Source organism: Podarcis cretensis, assembly GCF_951804945.1.
Source record: "Podarcis cretensis genome assembly, chromosome: 10".
Lineage (NCBI taxonomy): Eukaryota > Metazoa > Chordata > Lepidosauria > Squamata > Lacertidae > Podarcis > Podarcis cretensis.
This window is the reverse complement of record NC_137179.1, coordinates 2,240,236-2,259,083: the sequence shown is the minus strand read 5'-3', so window position 1 is coordinate 2,259,083 and position 18,848 is coordinate 2,240,236. Positions and strand designations below refer to the sequence as shown.

The following is an 18,848-nucleotide window of genomic DNA, read 5'->3' as shown; positions in this document are numbered from 1 at the left end:
TAGCATCAATACCTTGAACATGTCCCAGTCGTCCGCTCAGCATCAGTGTAATGGTTTGCTTTCTGGCTTCTCTTGCCCTTTTGGCTGCTTTGCTTGATGGCCTTTGCTTTGCAGGGATTTCTGCAATTCCTGGGCCTTGCCTCAAATGGGTATTGAGTGCCCCATCTGGTCAAATGGACCCACCAAGAAGAAGACCCTGCCTTGGGGAAGGTACTTGGATCCAATGACACAAGGATCCCTTTGCTGCATCAGGCAAAGCTCCATCTAAGCCCAGCATCATGTTTCCAACTATATTTGGAATTTAATTACTATATTTGACATCAGGAAGTTTTCCCCAGGTAAGGCTGACCTGTTTCTGCTCACTGTTCCTCTCCCTATACATTGGCTCACCATCTTGAAGCACCTGGGACAATCTGTTCTGGCAGTCTCATTCCAAAGAACCCCTCCTGTGGTTCTCTGCTGGTGGCACACTGGGATCTGCTGAGATTGGTGGAGGAGCTGGCTGTAAGGAGGTTGCACCCAGGGAAGGGGTGCAAGAGGGCAGGAGGGGAGGCAGCATCGGGGCAGAAAGTTCTCCCGCTCTCAAAGAGCAGACTAATAATAATAATAATAATAATAATAATAATTTAGTATTTATACCCCGCCCACCTGGGTTTCCCCAACTACTCTGGGTTGCTTCCAACTGAATATTAAAAACAATACAGCATCAGACATTAAAAACTTCCCTAAACAGGGCCGCCTTCAGTTGTCTTTTAAAAGTAAAATAGTTGTTTATTGCCTTGACAACTACTGGGAGGGCGTTCCACAGGGCAGCCACCACTACTGAGAAGGCCCTCTGCCTGGTTCCCTGTAACTTGGCTTCTGGCAGGGAGGGAACCACCAGAAGGCCCTCGAAGCTGGACCTCGGTGGAAGAAATTTAAAGATTATTTACAGAAATATTGTAAAATTAAGGAATGCTAGAAAGATGTTGGAATGAAGTTACATGGCATTAGCAGAAATGTTATAAAGAATTAAGTATAATAGATTGTAATTGTATTAAAGGAAAAAATGTTAGAATTTATTAAGTTAAATGATAGGACAGAAGTTTTAGGAAGATGGAAAGGATTTGCTGAAATAAATAATCGAAGTGGAATACAAAAAAGGGAGGTGTGAGGAGGTCGCTGAAACAAGCAAAAGAAAGTTACTAACATTGAAAGTATTAGTTACAGATAGGTAGCCGTGTTGGTCTGCCATAGTCAAAACAAAATAAAAAAATTCCTTCCAGTAGCACCTTAAAGACCAACTAAGTTAGTTCTTGGTATGAGCTTTCGTGTGCATGCACACTTCTTCAGATACACTGAAACAGACGTCACCAGACCCTTCTATATAGTGAGAAGGTGGGGAGGGGTATTACCCAATCCCACCACCCTTCTGAGTATTACCCCTCCCCACCTTCTCACTATATAGAAGGGTCTGGTGACTTCTGTTTCAGTGTATCTGAAGAAGTGTGCATGCACACGAAAGCTCATACCAAGAACTAACTTAGTTGGTCTTTAAGGTGCTACTGGAAGGAATTTTTTTATTTTGTATTGAAAGTATTGGTTGTGTTTCTTTTTTCTTTTTTTTAACTGTTCTTTAATTTTTGTTATGTATATGTAATATTTTTGTTTTTGGGTTGTATTGTATGGTTTTGTTATGTTTAATTCTTTTTCTTTTTTCTTTCTGTAACTTTCAAAACTTTAATAAATATTATTATTTTTTTAAAAAAGAAGAAGCTGGACCTCGGTGTCCAAGCTGGATGATGGGGTGAAGACGCTCTTTCAGGTATACAGGACCGAGGCCGTTTGGGCCTTTAAAGGTCAACACCAACACTTTGAATTGTGCTCGGAAACATCCTGGGAGCCAATGAAGATCTTTCAGGACCGGTGTTATGTGGTCGCGGCAGCCGCTCCCAGTCACCAGTCTAGCTGCCACATTCTAGATTAATTGCAGTTTCTGAGTCATCTTCAAAGGTAGCCCCATGCAGAGCGCATTGCAGTAGTCCAAGCGGGAGATAACCAAAGCATGCACCACTCTGGCGAGACAGTCTGTGGGCAGGGAGGGTTTCATCCTGCGTACGAGGTGGAGCTGGTAAACCACTGCCCTGGACACAGATTTGACCTACGCCTCCATGGACCGCTGTGAGTCCAAAGTGACTCCCAGGCTGCGCACATGGCCCTTTAGAGGCACAATTACCCCATTCAGGACCAGGGAGTCCTCCACACCTGCCCGCCTCCTGTCCCCCAAAAACAGTACTTCTGTCTTGTCAGGATGCAACCTCAATCCATTAGCCGCCATCCATCCTCCAACCGCCTCCAGACACTCACACAGGACCTTCACCGCCTTCACTGGTTCTGATTTGAAAGAGAGGTAGAGCTGGGTATCATCCGCATATTGATGAGCACCCAGTCCAAACCCCCTGATGATCTCTCCCAGCGGCTTCTTGTAGATGTTGAAAAGCACACTGCCACATTGGCTGCTTCATAGAATCACAGAGTATCACAGAATCTGAAGGGCTATTACCTGAAAGATGGAGCAAACTTGCTTTGATAATAATAAATAATAATTGCTTTCTGCTGCTCCGAAGGGTAGGAGCCGAACCAATGGATTCAAATGTCAGGAAAGCCATGTTACGGATTGGTTACAATACCATCAGTTACATGACATGTGCAAATAAGATGGAAAGAATGGTTTTTCAGACCAAAGCTCACAATTCGAAAAAGAACTCCCACAAAACAAAGGTAAACTTTTGTCTAAAATGTATAACTTGTTATTAGAATGGGAAACTAAAGATGAGTTAGTTAAAGCCTCAATGACACACTGGGCAGTAGAGATAGGACACAATATAGATTTCAACCTCTGGGGGAAATTGAGGAAAAGCAAATTGAAATTTGCATGTTGTTCTTTGAAGGAGAACTACTTGAAAATGATTTACAGATGGTACTTAACTCCGAGTAGGCCTGCTAAAATGTATAAGTCTGAATCAGATAAGTGCTGGAGGTGCAATGCGGTAGAGGGTATGTTTTATCATATGTGGCGGACTTGTAAAAGAGTATTGGGAAATGAGCTATAATGAATAGGAAAAAAATGCTTAAAAGTACTCCCCCCCCAAAAAACAACAACAGAGTCCTTTCTGTTGGGAATAATTCAGACAGAAATTCCTAGGTGTCAGAAAAGGTTATTTATGCATGCAACAACTGTAGTCTGTGTTTTGCTAGCCCCAAAATGGAAAACGAGTGAGGTCCCAACCAAAGAATGGCAACTTAAGTTGACAGAATATGCACAACTTGAAAACTTAACCTATAGAATAAGAAAACAAGAAGAACATATGTTTAGAGAAGACTGGAAAACGCTTACTGAACATATGGAAAATAATTGTGTACAGCTGAAAACGCTGGCAGCATTAAGATAAATTCAACAGTGCAAATACATTTTGATGGAAGCAATAATGGAATACTGAATGGTATAGCTTTTGTAAAATATGCAGGGATTTATGCTATGTAAAATGAACCATGGAAAGAAAACAAATGACATGAAATATTCTGAATAAATCTTAGGAATAATTTTCTGATGGCAAGAGCTGGTAAGACCTGTTCAGCAGTGGAATGGTACTCCTCAATGGAGATTTTGAAACAAGAGGTTGGATGGCATGCTGTCATGAAGTCTTTAGCTGTGATTCCTGTATTGCAGAGGGTTTGACCACATGGGCCGGCAAACCTTTTCAGCAGGCGGCCGGTCCACTGTCCCTCAGGCCTTGTGGGGGGCCAGACTATATTTTGGGGGGGAATGAACGAATTCCTATGCCCCACAAATAACCCAGGGATGCAATTCAAATAAAAGCACACATTCTACTCGTGTAAAAACACACTGATTCCCAGATTGGCCGCGGCCAGATTGAGAAGGCGATTGGGCCTGATCCGGCCCCTGGGCCTTAGTTTGCCTACCCATAGACTAGACTGACGCTCTGGGTCCCTTTCAACTGTGCAATTCTGTGATTTTTATCAATGCACAACACACAATGCCTGGCTGCACTTTCCCCTAACGCAGTTTGGCTTCACTGAACCCCCCCCTTTTTTTTGGAGGTGGGGCATCACTTTGTTGCTAGGAGAAAACAACAGCAGCCTGGTGGTTAGGAAAGTCACCTGTACAGGTAGGAGGGGAGGAGGCCCAGCTGGCAAGCGTCTCTGCTCCAGTGGGAAAAACAGGAAGGTAAGCAACCAAGCGGACCTGTGAGTTCATCACTTGTGTGAGGAGCAGGCTGAAGGGGGGTGGCTCAGATTTCCCCCTTGCTTGAATTTACAAATGCCAGGAAGAGCCGATCTGAAGCTCACAGCATATTATTCACTGAAGGACAACTACCTGAAAATGATTTATAGATGGTATCTAACCCCGAGCAGACTTGCTAAAATGTTTAAGTCTGAATCAGATAAGTGCTGGAGGTGAAACAAGGTAGAGGGTGTTTTATCATATGTGGCAGACTTGTTATATATATATATATATATATATATATATATTTGATTTTCTTTTCTCAACCATTTTCTAATTTCCCCCCTCCCTGTTGACTTCCCTCAACTACCATTTCTGGTTTATTACATCAGATGATACATTCTGCTGCTTATATACAATATTATGTTATCACATTGTTATACTTCTTGTTCTCTGTAAATAAAGTTTCAAATGTTTATTTAAATCCTGCCAACAAGACTATTTCTATATGTGGTGGACTTGTAAAAGGGTAAAAGAGTATTGGGAAATGATCCACAATAAATTGGGGGGGAAATGTTTAAAAATGCATTTCCAAAAAAAACACACAAAAAAACTAGAGTCCTTTTAGTTGGGGATAGTTCAGAAAGAAACTCCCAGGTGTCAAAAAAGGTTATTTATGTATGCAACTACTGTGGCTCGTGTTTTGTTAGCCCCAAAATGGAAAACTAGCAAGATCCCAACCGAAGAAGGATGACAACTTAAATTGATGAAATATGTGCAGCTTTCAGATTTAACATATAGAATAAGAAAAGAAAAACATGCGTTTAAAGAAGACTGGAAATGTTAACTGATTATTTGGGTGAAAGTTCTGTACATTTAAAAACACTGGTAGCATTAAAATAAATTCAACAGTGTAAATATGTTTTGATGGTGTAACAATGGATTATTGAATGCTTTAGTTCGTGTAAAAAAATGCAGGGATGTATGACATGCAAAATAAAGTGCGGAAGAAGAAAGAGGGAAGTCATTGATTTAAGGTTGTCTAAATGATTATCTTGAAATGTAAATTAGAAAAACTTAATAAAAACTATTTTTTAAAAAAGAATTTACAAACCCCAACTTTCTAGGTAAACAAGTTTAAATAAGCACAGTTATGCAGGGAGAAAGCCACCTGGGGTATTGGGGTTTCCTAGTATATCATAAAGGAGTGCCAAGTTCCAGGAGTTACTCTTAGTATATACAGTCCTTGGAATTGGCTTACCTACAAGATTGCTTTTGTTCCTTGGTGCCAACTTGACAGGTGCCCCATAATAACCGCTCTGCATTTTTAAGAACTCGTCTCTTTTGTACAGCAGCACAAACACACTATGGAACTCCTTGCCTGTTTATATCAGCCAGGCCCCTTCACTGCATTTTTCTCGGCATCTGCTAAGAAATACAGCGGTACCTCGGGTTACATACGCTTCAGGTTACATACACCTCAGGTTACAGACTCCGCTAACCCAGAAATAGTGCTTCTGGTTAAGAACTTTGCTTGAGGGTGAGAACAGAAATCGTGCTCCGGCGGCGCGGCAGCAGCAGGAGGCCTCACTGGCTAAAGTGGTGCTTCAGGTTAAGAACAGTTTCAGGTTAAGAATGGACCTCTGGAACGAATTAAGTACTTAACCCGAAGTACCACTGTACTTGTTTCAACAAGTATGTCTAGATATTTAGGAAGTTGATGCAAGTCTTAATATGTTTTTAGCCTATTGTTTAGATTTGCAGAAGCCTTACTGTTGTTTATTTTTCTTATTGATAATTTTATTGTTTTATCCTTTTTGTGTAAATCGCTTTGAGGGATGGTTGGGTTTTGTTTGTTTTATTTTTTACAAGTGATGTTTAGATTTTATGAAATAAAAATAGTGGAAATAGTGAGTGGCTACCCAATGCAAGGAAGAATTGAGAGGCGAATGAAAAGACTGAGGATTAAAAACGGGGATTACAAATTATTATTTTTAAAGAAATTGCTGCTCACTGTTGCCAAGTGGGTCTGGCGCTGCTGCTGCTGTCGCAATCTGCCTCTGCTCTGTTATTCAGGCAACGCACTTAGGATTGATTTTTCTGTGCCATTTAGGGCAAGAGAACAAGCTGGATCAACATCTGTTCAGAAAAGGACACATCCCCAACCAACCAGCTTCCTTCCTTTCCTGGAACAGCTTAGCGCGCAGCTGGAGGAGCTCGCAGACCACAACTGCTCATCGCCTGTGTTGACATTTTATGCCAGGGGTCAGCAACCTTTTTCAGCTGTGGGCCAGCCCACCATCCCTTAGACCATGTGGTGTGCCGGACTATATTTTGAAAAAAAATATGAACAAATTTCTATGCCCCACAAATAACCCAGAGATACATTTTAAATAAAAGCACACATTCTACTGCGTACCTATCCTGGTATGTCCCATGGAGGACCTTAAGGTCCACATATGACAACACTTTGGAGGTCCCAAGTCGCAAGGTGGTTAGATTGGTCTCAACTAGGGCCAGGGCCTTTTCAGTACTGGCCCCGACTTGGTGAAACGCTGTCACAAGAGACCAGGGCCCTCCGGGACTTGACATCTTTCTGCAGGGCCTGCAAGACGGAGCTGTTCCACCTGGCCTTTGGTTTGGACTCAAGTCTGACCTTCCCTCCCGTTATGGTTTTGATCCATGGGCTACTTTTAAAATGAGGCTGCATTTTAAATTGTATTTTAACCTGTATTTTAAATTGGTTCCCCCCCCCCATTATATATTTTTTGTAATTTTACTGGTGTTAGGTGCCCTGAGCCCAGCTCTGGCTGGGGAGGGTGGGGTATAAATTTTTTTATTATTTATTATTACTCATGTAAAAACACGCTGCTTCCTGGACCGTCCGTGGGCCGGTTTGAGAAGGCGATTGGGACGCCTCTGGCCCCTGGGCCTTAGGTTGCCTACCCCTGTCTTATGCGGCCACCGCTCTGCACATTAAACCAGCCACAGGGTAGTGGAAACGAAACCACACGGAGCCTGGTAACCAGTTGCACATGCTGGCTGTGAGACAGAGCACCCAGGATCCAGAGGGGTCACTGCGGTTGCAGAGGGGCACATTTGCAGATAAAACAACAAAGACCCTTGTGGCCTCTTCGTGATAAACAGGTTTATTGTGATGAACTCACATTCTCAGATACGTTTCAGCAGAGGCATTTTGCTGGGGCCTGGGTAGCGCACTCTGGGTGCCCTTGAAATGCCACAGAGGACTCTAGGATTGTATGAAGCCACTTTTCACGCCCCCAACACTGCTGCTGCTGCCCAAAAGAGTCGCCTGGGCTGCTAGTATATTGGGGGTGGGGCAGGGAGGCTAAATCCAAAGGACATTCTGGCCACAAAAGGCAACACTGCTAGAAAAATGCAACCTGTGCGGCTGATAGAAGCAGTGCGACTCATGCAACACGCTGGCGATTAATATGCACAGAACAATAATTATACATACTTTATCAACCTTCTGAGAAAAATTCAAAAGGTAAGTTCTCAAAGTCTTGATACACTAAGCAAATCCGTCTCTTAAGTTTAAGCCAAGAAAGAGTATTCTCTATAAGATTGAATATCAATATACGTATCAAGACTTTGAGATTAGACCACTGAAGAAGCCCGGAAAACTACCTTGGGAGTGTGCTACCTGCAAGCCCCAGTAAAAGGGCCCCATCAGGGGCGAACAGCAGCCTCTTGATTACTTGGACTGCCAGGGCGAAACAGGTGCAAAACACTGGTACCCTGTCGTCTACAACTTCATTGTCTACAACTTTATTAACCTCTATCTACAACTCCACCAGCATCTCTCAGTATTGTGAATAACACAGAACTTAACTTTTGTTGCTATTTTCATGAACTTATCCAAAAGACTGAGTTAAGCATTTGAAAAATCTATTGAAACCCGACATTATAAGTTCATTTTAGGTTGGGTAGTTCGCAACTCTCTGTGGCTTTGTTTAACATTTTGTATTTTTCTCAGAAGGTTGATAAAGTATGTATAATTATTGTTCTGTGTATATTAGTCGCCAACGTGTTGCATGAGTCGCACTACAAAAGGCAACACAGCTATGAGCTCTGGGCTTTTCAGTCCATTTGAAGCTGGAGTAGGTTTTTGACTTTATTTAAGACCAAGTCTGGACCACGGAGGTGAAAAGAAGCCACCTTCTCTGCTGAGCCAAGTTCAGTTTCCATCCCTTCTTGCACCTGTTGCGTTTTGATTTGTTTATCTAGCAGATAAGGAAACACAATCCCGGAAGAGGACCTTCAAATGGGCCAGGAAGGTCCAGCGTCAGGGGCGAGGCTCTCCTCCCGCCAGCAGCAGGTCCAGGTAGGCCCCTGCCAGAAGGTCCTCCTGGCGAACGCCCAGCTCCTTCATCAGCTGCCGGGCCACCTCTTCGCCATCCTGGGGGCTCTGTTGTTCCTGAAGAACCACCTATGGGGATGGAACAGAACCTAAGAAGAGCCTGCTGGGCCGGGCCAAGGGCCCCTCCAGTCCAGTTCCTGTTCTCATGGTGGCCAACCAGATACCCCAAAGGCAAACCCACAAGCACAGTTTGAGCGCAAGAGCAGCTCTCCCCTCCTGAGGTTTCAAGCAACTGGGATTCAGAAGCATTTATTGCAGAGTCTAGCTAGCTTGGCTTGTAGCCATCGCCATCCCTCTCCCCCTCCATGAGTTTCTCTAACCCTCTTTTAAAGCCATCCAAGTTGGTGGCAGCGAAGGCCATTCCACGTAACGTGTTGTTGGGACGTCTTCCGTGTTTCCCGCACTAAGGGGGAGATCCCTTGGGGGAGTCGAGTGGGCTGGTCTACCAGTGAGGTGGAAAACCTAGACTGAAGCCAATTATGAGTGTGCGTGTCAATAATAATAATAATAATAATAATAATAATAAAAAAATATTATTTATACCCCGCCCATCTGGCTGAGTTTCCCCAGCCACTCTGGTCGGCTTCCAACAGAATATTAAAATACTGTAATCCATCAAACATTAAAAGCTTCCCTAAAGAGGGCTGCCTTCAGATGTCTTCTAAAAGTCTGGTAGTTGTTTTTCTCTTGGACATCTGGTGGGAGGGCATTCCACAGGGAGGGTGCCACTACCGGGAAGGCCCTCTGCCTGGTTCTCGCAGTGAGGGAACCACCAGAAGGCCCTTGGCGCTGGACCTCAGTGTCCGGGCAGAACAATGGGGGTGGAGACGCTCCTTCAGGTATACTGGACCGAGGCCATTTAGGGCCGCTCCCAGTCACCAGTCTAGCTGTTGCGTTCTGGATTAGTTGCAGTTTCCGGGTCACCTTCAAAGGTAGCCCCACGTAGAGCACATTGCAGTAGTCCACGTGGGAGATAACCAGAGCATGCACCACTCTGGCAAGACAGTCCGCAGGCAGATAGGGTCTCAGCCTACGTACCAGAAGGAGCTGGTAAACAGCTGCCCTGGACACAGATTTGACCTGTGCTTCCATGGACAGCTGTGAGTCCAAAATGACTCCCAGGCTGCGCACCTGGTCCTTCAGGGGCACAGTTACCCCATTCAGGACCAGGGAATCCTCCACACCTGCCCGCCTCCTGTCCCCCAAAAACAGTACTTCTGTCTTGTCAGAATTCAACCTCAATCTGTTAGCCGCCATCCATCCTCCAACCGCCTCCAGACACTCACACAGGACCTTCACCGCCCTCACTGGTTCTGATTTAAAAGAGAGGTAGAGCTGGGTATCATCCGCATGCTAATGAACACCCAACCCAAACCCCCTGATGATCTCTCCCAGCGGCTTCATGTAGATGTTGAAAAGCATGGGGGAGAGGATGGAACCCTGAGGCACCCCACAAGTGAGAGCCCAGGGGTCTGAACACTCATCCCCCACCACCACTTTCTGGCCACAGCTCAGGAGGAAGGAGCGGAACCACTGTATGACAATGCCCCCAGCTCCCAGCCTCCATCTTCAAAGCAGAGTCTGCTGCAGTCCTGGGAGGGTGGTTTGGGATGGGGCCTCATCAGGTCCCGGCAGGGAGCTGCAGCGATTAAACAATGAGCACCCCTGTGCCGCCCCCTCACCTGTATAGATAATATAGAGGACTCTCTGCCCAACTCCATAACTAGAACCCAATTTAGCAAGACGGTTTGATTGTTACGATATAGAAGCAATACAGCTGCAAACTGCTAGCTTGAAAACATCACATGATGGAATGTTGGGACTGTTCCGTGGGAAACAGAGGGACAGTCAATTCACAGGGCAATGCACCGGAATTAGCTCAGAGTGTAATATGAGACCTTTCTCTTGCTCTTGTACAGGAAGTATAGGAAGTGTTTGTCTCTCGACTGCTGGAGCTTGAAGAAAGCAGTTATGTTTTCTGTTATGCTTCAAAGACAGAAATAAAAGCATGTAAAAACGTTTCTGTCTATCTCCTTTTCCCTGCCAGGAGAGCAGGAGGGAGGGGGTGTGTTCTTCTCATGCTGAGAAGAATCGCCTATCGCGACCTAGCCTGGATCTTGCTGGGAATGCAGCCAGGGAGGTCAACAGGAGACCAAGCCGGGTGCCTGGGAGTGTTGCCAGTTACTCCCGATATAGGCTTGATTTCCGACATTGATTTGGTTTCTTGGCTTCTGGTTTTCTTGCATCCCTTGCCAAAAGAAGCTGGAAGAACTCTGCCTGCACTTCTGTTTAGTCCCCCTGACCTGCCTAGATTTCTTCCACCTCCCCTTGGATCTGCTACCTTGACCAGATTCCTCTCCCCTGGTGCAACCAGATCCCACTGGGCCTTTATTCCGCTTTGCTCCTTCTCCAGGCCAAATCCTGCATTCGGTCTCAACTCCCAAGCCTCTTATCTGAGCAATGCCTCCCTCCTGGGCCAAATTTCACATCCGCCGGCTGACCTAGCACCTGGGAAGTGAGTTGGAAAGATTCCCAAAGGCACTACACACCCCCAGCTACCCTCACCTCCAGCTCCATGAAGTCACCCAGCCCTTCCACGCGGTCCACATGGACACGGGTCTGGCCCACCAGGTAGAGGCGCCGCTCCTTCTTCACCGTCCCCTGCACCCCAAGGGCCTGGGACAGCACAGCCTGCAAGGGGAAGAGTGAGTGGGGGTCAGGCAGAGGGAGAGAAGCATTCACACATGCACATATCAGGTTCTCCACCAGGTCTACCAACCAGCCTGCGCATGCCACACAAAAGGTCTTGAGTTAAAGGCTCTCAAGGGAGCAGAGCTGGGAAAGGGCTCTCCTCTGCATCTCAGGCCTTGGACAGCAGCTGCCAGTCAGAGGAGGTCAGCGACAGCATTATTATTCGCTGGATTCATATCCCGCCTTTCTACTAAGGCACCAAAAGCAGTTTACAATTCAAACACTAAAACAAATGCATTACTGTGGTACCTTGGTTCTCAAACGCCGAAAACTCGGAAGCAAGTGTTCAGGTTTTGGAACGCTTTTTGGAAGCCGAATGTCCGATGCGGCTGTCGGCTATTGTTTCCGGGGGCCCAGCACCAATCAGAAGCTGTGCCTCTGTTTTCGAACATTTCAGTATGTTTTTGCTATTTATTTTGTGTTTTTGTTTTTGAGGCTCTTTCGGTTAATTTGTTTTTGTGACTTTGTGGAACCCAGTTCAGCTACTGATTGATTGATTGATTGATTGATTGTGTGACTGTGGAAACAATGACTATCATCAGTGCAGGTAAGAAAAAAAATTAATTTTTATTTTTATCATCTACAATACTGCCTTATTTATTTTATTTTATTGTACAGTACATTGATTATTGCTTTCATTTTATGAATCAATGGTCTCATTAGGTAGTAAATTTCACGTTAAATTGCTGTTTTAGGGGTTGTTTTTAAAAGTCTGGAATGGATTAATCTGTTTTGCATTACTTTCTATGGGAAAGCGCGCCTTGATTTTGGAACGCTTTGGTTTTGGAATGGACTTCCGGAACGGATTAAAGTTTGAGAACCAAGGGACCCCTGTACAGCAGTACCTCGGGTTGAGTACTTAATTCGTTCTGGAGGTCCGTTCTTAACCTGAAATTGTTCTTAACTTGAAGCACCACTTTAGCTAATGGGGCCTCCTGCTGCTGCTGCACCGCTGGAGCACGATTTCTGTTCTTATCCTGAAGCAAAGTTCTTAACCTGAAGCACGATTTCTGGGTTAGCGGAGTCTGTAACCTGAAGTGTATGTAACCTGAAGCGTATGTAACCCGAGGTACCACTGTATATAAAACATAATAGACATTTATAAAGTTATGCACAGCGTGGAAAAGGGGATAAAGAAAAGCTTTTCTCCCTCTCTCCTCACACTAGAGCTGGTGGACATCCAAGGGCCCTGAATGATGGAAGATTCAGGACAGAGAAAAGGAAGTCCTCCTTCATACAAAGCAGAGCTAAACTATGGAACTCCCTGCCACAGGAGGCAGGGATGGCCACCAACTTGGATGGCTTTAAAAGAGGAATGGACAAATTCAGGGAGGAGAGGGGCATTGGAGAGCCAGTGTGGTGTAGTGGTTAAGAGCAGTAGACTCATAATCTGGTGAACCGGGTTCGATTCCCTGCTCCTCCACATGCAGCTGCTGGGTGACCTTGGGCCAGTCACACTTCTGTGAAGTCTCTTAGCCCCACTCACCTCACAGAGTGTTTGTTGTGGGGGAGGAAGGGAAAGGAGATTGTTAGCCGCTTTGAGACTCCTTTGGGTAGTGATAAAGCGGGATATCAAATCCAAACTCTTCTACCAGGCATTGGTGGTTATGTTCTGCCTCCACGGTTGTGCTCAGGCATCTGGTTGCAAGAACAGGACACTGGACCAGTTGGGCCATTGGCCTGATCCAACAGGCTCTTCTTATGCTATATATATGCATATGCTTTTACAGACTAAAATTTGCATCCAAAATCATGAATAGTAAAAAGATAAACGAACATTCAACCAAATCTCTGGACTTCCCCCCACCCCTCTGTGGGTTCTGTCACTAGTCCTTTTCCGCTGCATATTTTAAGTCACTTCAATTTTTTAAACCTCCCATACGTTCCTAGTTCTTGTTACATTACAAGTGTTATTCAAATCCTGCTAAAGAGCTCAACTGTTTACAGTGGTCTCCAAGGTAAGTTATACATTTCCTCCATTCATCATTGAAACTCTGTTCTTCCTGGTTTCTGATTTCAGAAACTAGGCTCTTCTTATGCAGGGTCCTGGGCAGAAAGAACAGAAAGGCCACTCGGACTGAGCTCAAGAGGCTGGATGGGAAGAGCACAGCTTCCAAGAGAAGGGGGGCCACTCCTGCATGGGGTAGCTGTGCTGGGAGCCTGGGAGTCATTTTGGACTCACAGCTCTCCATGGAGGTGGAAGTCAATTCTGTATCCAGGGCAACTGTCTACCAGCTCCATCTGGTATGCAGGATGAGACCCTATCTGCCTACAGACTGTCTCGCCAGAGTTATCTCCCGCTTGGACTACTGCAATGCGCTCTACATGGAGCTACCTTTGAAGGTGACCCGGAAACTACAGCTAATCCAGAATGCGGCAGCTAGACTGGTGACTGGGAGCGGCCGCTGAGACCACATAACACTGGTCCTGAAAGACCTACGTTGGGCTCCCAGTATGTTTCCAAGCACAATTGCAAGACAGAGCTGTTCCACCTGGCATTTGGTCAGGGCGCAGCCTGACCCCCTCCTCTGGCAATCTTTACAAAGCTTTAGTTTATGGTTGCCATCAATTTTGATTTTAATTCATTTTTATAATGTTTTATAATGTCACACTGTTTTAATGTTGTTAGCCGCCCTGAGCCCGGCTTCGGCTGGGGAGGGCGGGATATAAATAAAATTTATTATTATTATTATTATTATTAATTCAAAGTGTTGGTCCTGACATTTAAAGCCCTAAACGGCCTCAGTTCAGTATACCTGAAGGAGCGTCTCCACCTCCATCATTCTGCCCGGACACCAAGGTCCAGCTCCGAGGGCCTTCTGGTGGTTCCCTCGCTGTGAGAAGCCAAGTTACAGGGAACCAGGCAAAGGGCCTTCTCGGTGGTGGCGCCATCCCTGTGGAACGCACTCCCACTGGATGTCAAAGAGAAAAACAACTACCAGACTTTTAGACGACATCTGAAGGCAGCCCTGTTTAGGGAAGCTTTTAATGTTTAATAGACTATTGTATTTTAATATTCTGTTGGAAGCTGCCCAGAGTGGCTGCAGAAACCCAGCCAGATGGCCGGGGTATAAATAAATATTGTTGTTGTTGTTGTTGTTGTTGTTAGAGAGCCCCCATCCAGGTAGGCTGCTGGGCAGCATTCAGGAGCCCTTAGAAAGCACACGAGAAACAGCTCCCACCCCAGAAGGAATTACCGTAAGCCCGGTGGGATCATCCGTGGGTGAGATGGTGTAATGCGAGAGCTTGGGGCCTTCGGCGTCAGAGCGGTTGTAAAAGACCAGCTGCCCACGGCCCTCCTGGAAGAGAAGATTTGGCGTCAGCCCACGGGCGATGAAACAGCCGCCTCCCCGAGAGGAAAGGAAATTCATGGTACGACCATTTTCATTCATCAGGATGTGAAGTATGCCCCTCTTTTCCCCCTGCACTGTCCTATTTCCCAGAATTCAGTCTGAGAAGAAATGCAACATGCCACAAATGGATTCCCAGGGAGGTGTATAAATAATAAAATTATTATTATTATCATCTCATTTTTGCAAATGTGGCTTTTCTTTTATTATTTTCAATTTTATACACTTCAATAAATTTATAATCATTTTAACATTTCTTCCTTCCCCCTCTTTCTGCAGTTCCTTAAGTTTATTTTTTATATTTTCTGCATACTCTAAATTAACTTAATTTATTCATCAACTTTAAATATATATTCTTATAAAACTGCAGGTTATTACAATAATCCTGCCTATGTTCTTATCTGTTTACAGTGTGTTTGTAAACATTCAACAAACCATTTCCATTATTTTATAAACAGTTTGTTATCTTGATTTCCTATTCTTCCAGTAAGTTTCACCATTTCTGCGTATTCCCTAGGTTTTTGTATCCATTCTACCTTTTGCTTCTTTCCACTTTGGGGCGAGTGACATTCTTGCTGCTGTTGTCGCATACATAAATAAATTTCTATACCTTTTAGGTAGTTCTGTCCTTATAATTCCCAAAAGAAAAGCATCTTGTGTTTTTTTACAAAGGTTATTTTAAACCTTTTACAAAGGTTATTTTAAACCTTTTAAACCAATTCATTATACATCATTTCCCAGTAAACTTTAGCCTTACTACAAGAGCACCACATATGATAAAAAGAACCTTCTTTCTCTTGCAAATGTGGCTTTTCAATCACCACTACCTAAAAGGGACGGAGACTTTTCAGCTCACCACCAGTAAAAATGGGTACTGGCCTCTCCCTCACAAGATCTTTCAGAAGAAAAATCATACGAGTCCACAAAGCACTCTGGAAACTGAAAGGATCCTTGAAAAGGGATTTAAAGTACTACTAGAGATGGTTATCAGGCTCTTGACTTCGACCGTTCTGAGCTAAGAGAACTCCAGAATGGCCTCACCCTTGGACTGACGATAGATTTCCTGTCTAATAATTTATCCACCCACCCGCAGAGTTTGAGCTTTGGTCTCCTGGAGGCTGACAGCTCGCTTGTGAGGTCAGTCTAACAAAGCAGGGGAAATCGGGCAGCAGTTGGAAGTTCAAGGCCAGGGCTGGGGACCCGTCTTAAGCTCAAGGGCTGTGTGTCAATGGTGGGTGGAGCCAGAGGCAAAAGTGGGTGGGGCAATAAAAAGAGATGTTTACCTGTGTGCAGTAAGGTAAAGGGACCCTTGACCATTAGATCCAGTTGCAGACAACTCTGGGGTTGCGGCGCTCATCTCGCTTTACTGGCCGAGGGAGTAGGCGTACAGCTTCCGGGTCATGTGGCCAGCATGACTAAGCCGCTTCTGGGGAACCAGAGCAGCGCACGGAAACACCGTTTACCTTCCCACCAGAGTGGTACCTATTTATCTACTTGCACTTTGACGTGCTTTCGAACTGCTAGGTTGGCAGGAGCAGGGACCGAGCAACGGGAGCTCACCACGTCGCTGGGATTCGAACCGCCGACCTTCTGATCGGCAAGCCCTAGGCTCTGTGGTTTAACTCACAGCGCCACCCGAGTCAATGGTGGGCAGAGCCAGAGGCGAAAGTGGGTGGGGCAATAAAAAGAGATGTTTTTACCTGTGTGCAGTAGGCACAGGCAAAACAACCCTCTCTATCGTCTGACCCAGTGGTTCTCAAAGGGAGTGGAGTGCCACATTGGTGTGGCAGGGAGAGTCAAGGATAAGAAACATTCAAATATTTAGATATAGTATAGCATAGCATTCTTCTACAGTTCTCCATGTCATATTGTTGTGAACAGGGATTTTCAACTCTGACCAATCTGAAAGATTAGAAAAAAGAAAGGCTTCTTTGTGTAGATGAAGAGAGTTTATTTGTCTCAAATTAGACCTAATATAAATGAGATTATCCGGCAAAAAAGCAAGCTCACTCATACCTCTCATTGAGTATGTATGCATATTTAAGGTACATACGTAAGAGGCTTGGATATAATTCTATTTTGGGAATGATTCATGTTCTTATGTAGTTGCATCGTTTTATGCCCCATGATTGTATTCTAAAGAAGGTGTGTTCTGCATTGTAAATCAAGCACTGCTAGGAGTTGTTCCTTTTTGTTTTCCCATGTATTGCTAATTTTTATTCTGAGAACCACTGCTCTGACTAGACAAAGAAGCAGATTATCAGAGTTCAGAGACACCCTCCATCTAAGCACAGAAAGACCCCCATCTGTGTTTGCTCACTCACCCTGAAGTCCCGAAGCTTCAGCCGCCCATTGGGGGCAGGAAAAAAAGTGTCCGTCTGAAGAATGACACAGCCTGGGGATTCGCTCAGCCGCTCAGCGTTCCTTAGTAGCTCAGCCCGGTCCCGAACCCGCGCCTTGATCTCCACGTTTGTGGGCATCTGGAACAAAACAGCGAAGTTCAAAAGAGGCAAATAAGATTATCCAGTGCAGGTGCTTTCAAGGTCCTGGGAAACTCTTTGCAAATCCTTGCACACCAAGGTGTCCCCACTACCCAAATCACAGGTCTGCCACGGAACGAGCATTGCAGAGAATTCTCTCATGGTATGCAGGGAGCTGGTCAGTTTGCCTGTTGCCCCAAGGCAGGTGAGTTTGGCAAAATCACCCTCTGGCTACGAACCTTAGGAACCTCAGGGGGAAGAATTTATATAAATAAAAAGATTTGAATACTGCTATATTGTAAAATTGGATGCGGGTGGCGCTGTGGGCCTAGGATTTGCTGATCAGAAGGTCAGCGGTTCGAATCCCCATGAGGAAGCTTCCCTCCATCTGTCACAGGCTTTATTTTATACACTTCTCTCGTGTTGCCTCTTACTCGCCCCTTCCCCTAAACTGTTTTCAGAGGCAGGGGCTGCGTCTTCCCCTCCAGCCATGGGCTTTGAGGGCCAGAATACCTGGCTGGCCCCAGATGTTGCCCCCCACCAGTGCCAAATTTACGTATAAGCTAAACAAGCTATAGCTTAGGTCCCCAGTCTCTTGGGAGCCCCAAAAAATTTAAAGGAAAAAACCCTGGATGTACATTTCCAAAATATAAGATAAAAAACAAATAAAATAAACCCTACATACAGCAACCGTGTTTTGTGTTGTGTAGGCTCCTATGATGTAAGTCACAGGCCCCGCCTGCTAGCCTGCTCCCTAAAATATCACTGGTTTGCTCCTTTCTATATATAGGGTGCCTACATTCTGCTCTTTATAATTATTAGTAGTTTACATCATATATTTACAACTATTATTATTTCATGTTATAGCAAAGTTTCCAGAGACTAGATTAGGAGTCTTTGTAAATTGTGTTTCAAAAGGAACTTTTGTTATTGCCAAATGCCAATGTGTTTGCATTATTAAGTTTGGTATGAATAAAAAACCATTTTAAGCTAGAGCTTAATAATTATTTCACTATTAATATACTTCTTCTTAATTGCATTTCAGTTCAACAATTACTTTGATAAAATACATATTTTGTTATGTGCAAATGGCTTGAGATACCTATTAGGTCCATAAATTACCATATAGCATATATTCAACACACAAAAAACAGCCAACAATTTCTTGTTGGCAAAGGACAGCTGGACATAGAAAGGGCCCCATGACCTTCAGGAGCTGAGGGCCTCATCAAACCTCAATCCGGCCCTGCCCCCCACCCACCTCACCCCATGCTCTATATCTCAAGCACTGGGGTTGCAGAAGCTGAACCCACCGTCAGTCCCAGAAGCTTGGCCGGAGCCCCCAAGCCCGACCCCGACCCGCCTGCGCGTTCCCACAAGCACTCGAACACGTGTCTCCCGCGCCTAGGCTTCCCTTTTCCCTGACCGCTGTGATTGGCCCCCCGCGCCAGAGGCGGATCTGGAGCGGCGGCTCCGGATTGGCCGCGGAGTTGCGGGGTGGGGTCTCACCAAGGCCGCGCCCACCTCTCCGTCAGCAGCTCCGTTGACGCCGCGAGAGGCCAATCAAAGCCGGAGACAAGGAGAACGTGCGGCGAATGAGAGCGAAAGGGGCCGTCCAAGCGACGGAGAGGCGATTGGGCGGGCCGGGGCCCGGTGGG

At 45.3% G+C, this 18,848-nt stretch overlaps 1 protein-coding gene across 1 annotated transcript; it reads right to left on the bottom strand.

Moving 5' to 3' along the window:
* Positions 1-7,358: 7,358 nt before the first annotated feature.
* On the bottom strand, positions 7,359-18,684 carry LOC307225295 (uncharacterized protein). The gene is made up of 5 exons (XM_079993239.1): positions 18,504-18,684; positions 17,035-17,190; positions 14,558-14,659; positions 11,175-11,300; positions 7,359-8,678 (listed from the first exon to the last, which is right to left on the bottom strand). Exons 2-5 carry the CDS (start codon positions 17,188-17,190, stop codon positions 8,535-8,537), a joined length of 528 nt encoding a protein of 175 aa, XP_079849365.1. The 5' UTR covers positions 18,504-18,684; the 3' UTR covers positions 7,359-8,534.
* Positions 18,685-18,848: the final 164 nt, after the last annotated feature.